The 5734-nt window shown below is 57.8% G+C and overlaps 1 protein-coding gene across 1 annotated transcript; it reads left to right on the forward strand.

Annotated features, from left to right (window-relative positions):
- The first annotated feature begins 474 nt into the window (after positions 1 to 474).
- CUNH15orf39 (chromosome unknown C15orf39 homolog) lies at positions 475 to 5322 on the forward strand. The gene is made up of 2 exons (XM_029963161.1): positions 475 to 1648; positions 2253 to 5322. The coding sequence occupies exon 2, from the start codon at positions 2300 to 2302 to the stop codon at positions 5315 to 5317; it is 3018 nt and encodes a 1005-aa protein (XP_029819021.1). The 5' UTR covers positions 475 to 1648; positions 2253 to 2299; the 3' UTR covers positions 5318 to 5322.
- Positions 5323 to 5734: the final 412 nt, after the last annotated feature.

Genomic DNA, 5734 nt, shown 5'->3' on the forward strand with positions numbered 1-5734 from the left:
TGGGTTCACTCGGGCATCCCCCCAGCCCCGATTCCCACTTATCCCTCTCCTCCTCCACCTCCACCGGCTGAAAGGGGATAGTCCCAGAGGGAAAAAGCTGGTGGTGACAGCAAAACTGGAGCTGTTTTCTTGCGATGGTGCAGATGTAGGGATGGCACCCCCTCAGCGAAGCCCCGGTGGATTTCATGGAAAGAGTGAGCCCAGGAGTGTCCTCACCCTAATGAGGTTAATGAGCTTAACCCTATGAGACATCAGAGATTCCAAGTGCCTGGCTCGGGCCACGGGACATCCCTCCAGCAAGGCTGGAAGTCGGATCTGAGTGAAACAGGGCAATTGCATCATGCCCGGTGGCATCAGCTGGGTGAAGGCAGGGCTGGTGTCACAACGGCCCCACGCGCAGGGGGTGGGGGTTGTAGATCCCTGGGGTTTGGGGGAAAGGGGAAAAAGCAGTGAGGAAATGTCAGGAGTCACAAGATTCTGGGTTTATGTCCTGGCTTGTCCAACCTCAGCATTGTCACAGCTGGGAAGGAATCCCGTGGCTGCATCTCTCTCCCACGCAGCATCTCCTAGGGAGATGGCTTTAAACAACAGCCTCCTGAGAGATCCTTCTTGGAAGGAAAATAACCCAGTTTGGGATTTTCCCTGAGCTTTTTTCAATTTGAAGGGAACTGTTTTCCCTGGATCTAAGTGCTGGCAAATTTAATTGGTGCTGGATGTCTTAGAAATGACCCTGAGGATTTATCATGAGGATAAAGCTGTTGGAAACGATGCGGGGGAGCTGCTTCCGAGGGTGCAAGTGGGAAAGGAAGCACTGACCCTCTGATGGGGCTTTTCAGAGGATTCCAGGGAAGCAGCAACCTCACTGGAAAGTAAGAAATTGTTGAAGTTTGGATAAGAAACACAACAGAAGAGATAAGCAGAGAGTGCAGCTTCAGTTGTGCTTTTTTGGGGTGAGCTGGGGTTGGGGAGAGGCAGATCATCCCCTGCTCCCTTCCAGGCAGAGCTGCTTCACCACCGCCACTGGGTCCCTTATCTCCCCCCACAAGTCTTTTCATTATCTGCTTCATTTCCCCTGCTGTGGATGTGGCTTTTGTCTTATCTCCATGTGCTTTTCCTCCATTTCCTCGTTGGCTTCTCTGCTAACTCTCGTCACAAAAGGAAAAAAATAACATGGAGGAGATCCTGCTGCAACGAGTCCATCCCTGGGCTTGGGGATGCTGGGCCGTGCTGGGAAATACGGGGGGATGTTTGCCCATGTTGGGAGGGTGCTGTGCCAGTGATGCTCAGGTGGGTCTTGGGGCTTGCTTGGGTGATTTACAGGATGTTCAGGTGATGCTGGGGGGTACTGGGTGAAGGTCCTGTGATGCCCTTGGTACTCTAGTGATGCTCATGTGTCTCAGTGGGATGCTTAGGAGATGCTGGGCAGTGCTGGGGAGGTGCTGGGTGACGCCAGGTGATACTGGGAGAATACTTGGAATGCTCCAGGATGCAGGACTATGGTGGGATAGCCTGCCAGCTCCACCTGCTGGCATTCACCACCTGTCACTGTGGACCAGACCCACCACACAGCAGCCCCAAATCAGAAGACATCCTAAGGGAGAGGATGAACTGCTGCCTCAGAGGGAGAAATCTCAAATTACTTTAAAAGGTGAAACTGGGGGTGGGAATTTTGGGCACTGTGTTTGTGTCTGCTGGCTCTTCACCTGAGCTGACCCAGCTTTGCTCCCCACTGCCTGCAACAGATACTCATTGAGGCTTTGGAACCAAAGCAGTCAGAGCTTTCCAGGGCTTTTCCAAGGAGACAGATGGAGAAATGCCCAGCCAGCCTCCCAGGATTCCCCCCACTGGCTGTGTGCTCCCACCCTGGCTTACGCAGAGCTGCCTGACCAGATCCTGCACTTCCACCCTGATGATCAAATGCTGCATCTCAGTTGGGGTTGGGTGGGTTTTTTTAGGATCTCTGCCAGGTATTGGGAGGATGGGAGAAGGGAAGCAATAGCTGTTGCCTTTGGCAGAGGCTGGCTGTGAGGCAAGCAGGGTTTTCCACACTTCTCCTCCTCTGCTTTAGCTTTCCAGTGTGATCTTGAGTATCACAAATGGGGTGCATGTGAAAACCAACATTCTTTCTCCAGCTAGCATGGAGGCAAGGTGACTTTTGGAGGGCTCCTGAAGGACTCTGTCACACTGTGCCACCACAGGGTGCTGTCTGTGGGGACTTGATTTGCTCATGGTTTATTCTCTCTCTTGTTCAGGAAGGCCAGCTCACCTCTCCTGTCGGGACACCTGCAGCAAGGTATAAATGGCCTCAAAACAGTTCTTGGACTCTGTGGACCCCGTGATTTTCAGCAAGCGACCTCGGCTGGAGACAGAGGCCACCACCAGCTTTCCGTCCAGCAAAATCCGAAGCAAATCCAGCCCTGTGCCCAGCCCTGGTTCCGAAAACCATTTCAACTACAAAGGCTCCTACTTCGCCTGCCCACTGCAGAGCTCCAAGGGTCCTGAGCAGCCCCTGGCCCGCTGGAGCCCAGCGCCCACCTACCTACACTACGACCCTGGTGCCATGAGCCAGCCAGCGCCTGCCGAGGGGTCTCTGGTGGGCTTCCTGCTGTACCCATCGGAGAGCCTGGGCGCCCAGAAGGGCAAGGACAGCCTGATGCAGGAGCAGCTGATGGCTAGGAAAAAGCTGGACAGCCCAAGATGCCCCTTACCAGTGAAGAAGCCGGTGGCGGTGAACAAGGCGGCCCCACTCGCAGTCCCTAAGCCGGTGTATGGAGCCCCTGCCCGCTTCCTGGCCCCCAGGATGGCTCTGCCGCTGGGAACACGAGTGGAGAGCCTGCAGCAGACACCAAGGGAGGCAAACTGGGCTCTGCCCCCTGCCACCCACCCTCTCCACCTCGGCGAGCCCCACAGGAGGGGTCCCTGCTCTGACCCCAGCATCCCACCGCTGCCCTCCAGCCTGGGGCTGCCCACCAAGGAGCAGTTGGGCTCCCCCGCTGCCTTATCCCACTACTATGTCACCTTTGATAAATACAGGCCCCCCCCAAGCACCCTGGTCTTGGAAGCAAGCTGTCCCACTGCCCACAGCCAGAATAAGGTGCCAGAGGTCCCCAGCCTCATCCCGGACTCCTGTCCCAAGCTCCAGCTGCCTGATGCTGGCCTGACAAACCCGGAGAGGCCAGAAATGTGCTACCTACCTCCCCCCTACCCACTGTCTCCTCACAGAGCTGCTCCCCTCTACCACTCTCCGGCTCCCCCTGCGGGGGAGGCCAGTGCCCTGCCCAGCTCCAGCTTTGTGGAAAGCAGGAAGCCCTTTCCTGGCTCTTACCTCAGACCCCAAGCCCCAGGGAGCTACTTTCCCAGCCCCTTGGACCCCTACGTGCTGAGGACCGCGGGTGCTGGTCCCTCCAAGCCGGTGGTGGTGCTGAGGGATGCTGAGCTGCCAAGGGATGTCCAGCTGCCCGGGTACCCTGGTTTTACCTTCAACTCTGGCGATGAATCCGTGTTCCACACCTCCTTTGCCACCCCAGAGCCGGGATGTGAGCAGCACGAGGCGGAAAGTCCACGGTGGCGAGCGGCATCAAGGCACAGCAGCGCTTTCCAACCTGTCTGCACCCCTGAGAAGCTCTCCAGGGGCTCCAGTGGGCTCACGGAGACATTTCCCAAAAGAGAAGGGAGCTGGGAGAAACCCAGGCAAGGGGAGCAGGAGCCCCCATACCAGGGGAGGAGGAACACCAGCCCAGCCCCACAGGACACCCCGTGTGGGGGACCAGTGTCTCCTGTCATCACAGGGAAAGGAAATGACTGCAAGGTCAAGGATCCAACCAAGGAGCTTGCCCCACCTTCTTCATCCATGACCCCCCCAAAGGGGGTGGAAGACCTGAGGGACACCAGAGTTTTTTCTTCCTCTCCACCGATGCCAGTGATACACAATGTCTTCAGCCTGGCACCTTACCAGGAGTACCTGGAGAGGGCCAAGGGCTCAGCCCATGTCCTCTTCTGCAAGGACCATCTGTGGGGGGACCCCCCACCTCAAGACAAGAGCCCCAGCCAGGAGCCTGCTTCCCTCAGAGATACCTTGGTGGTGTCCAGCCTGAGGTCGGACAGCAGTGTGGTGCAGAGCCAAGGGGAAAGATGTCACAAGAGGGCCCCCAAAAAGCCAAAGCCTGTGTCCCAAGAGCTGAGGTCTCAGGAGGGCAGCCCCAGTGGGGTGGGTGCTGGGGAACTGCTCAGTGAGGATATGGTGCTGGACCTCAGCTTGAAGAAGAGACCAGTGGAAGCCATGGAGACCCAGGGACTCAGTGGCTGTGTGGAGGGGACGCTGGACCAGGACGATGTGGAGGAGGAGGAGAAAGAGGCTACTGAGGGCAAGATGGGAATGGGAGAGGGGGCCCAGCCCCAGCTGCTTGAGGTGGGCTCTGGGGACAGGAGCAACTTCCAGAGCTCAGCCACCTTCATGTTCAAAAAATACAAGCTCCTGCACTCCCTCACGCCCAGCACAGAGCCCCCCCAGCAGGATGGCAGCCCCCAAGCCCCCCAGCCCAGCCCACCCAGCAGCACCCCCACACCGAACCCACCAGCCTCCTCACCATCCAGCAGCCCCCCAGTCCCACCACCTGGCCCCCAGCCCAGCACCATCTCAGGCCCAAACCCTCCCCAGCCTCCACTTCCCAAAACCCCCTTCACCCCAGCGGAGGAGGGGATCTCACTGGCCAGGAAGTTTGTCAGTCCCCCACCAGACACCCCCTCTGGGCAGTACTTTGCCACCCTGCACACCTGGCTCTGTGACACGATTTCTGGGTCAGTGTCACAGTCATCCCCAGAGCTCCTGCAGCAGTGGCTGAAGAAGGCAGAGCTGGCAGAAGAGCTGGGAGAGATGCCCAAATCCCTGCCCAAGTCCAAGAACAACTCCAAGGCTCCCGCTCCTCAGAAGCCCATGAAAGGCAAGGAGATCTGGCTGGCTTTCCAGGACGTGGCCACGCTCCTTGCCAACCTGCTCTCCCAACTGGAGACCTTCATGTTCGCTTGCCCTTTCCCCCACGTCGTCCGGGCAGGAGCCATCTTCATCCCCATCCACGTGGTGAAGGAGAAGCTCTTCCCGAAGCTCCCTGGGACCTCCGTTGACCTAGTGCTGCAGAAGCACAAGGTGGAGCTGCGTCCCACCACGCTCTCAGAGGAGAGGCACCTGAGGGACCTGGAGCTGAAGAGCTGCACCTCCCGCATGCTGAAGCTCCTGGCACTCAGGCAGCTCCCTGAAATCTATCCAGACCTGCTCAACCTCCACTGGCACAATGCCATCCGGCAGCAGCTCGGTAGGTAGCCCGGCATCTCCTGTGAATCCCAGGGGATGCTGCAGCTGCACCTGCCTTTCAGATACTGCTGTTTTTTTGGGAGCCTCTGTCACTCACCCGGTGCCTCAGCCTCCCTGTCCTACCGTGTATTCTGCCCACCTTTTCCCTGGAGGTTGTGGAGGGAAAAAGCTTGAGCTGGGAGGGGGAAAAGTCATCCTGGGGATATCGAGGAGGCGTCAGTCACCTCCAGGCCACCTCTGCCCAGCCAAGGGCAGTGTGCCAGACCTGCCACCTGTGGTTGTCCCATCAAACTGGTGGCCTCTTTGCTCTACCCAGATACCCTTCTGCTGCTGCTCAGGGCCATTACCAACAACTTTTATTTCTTGCAGGTTTGAGGTCGCAAGCTAGCCAGCGTCCTTCCAAGTAAGTAATTCCTCTTCCATGTG

This window comes from Manacus vitellinus, unplaced genomic scaffold (genome assembly GCF_001715985.3).
Source record: "Manacus vitellinus isolate BGI_N305 unplaced genomic scaffold, ASM171598v3 scaffold_53_pilon, whole genome shotgun sequence".
Taxonomy (NCBI): Eukaryota; Metazoa; Chordata; class Aves; order Passeriformes; family Pipridae; genus Manacus; species Manacus vitellinus.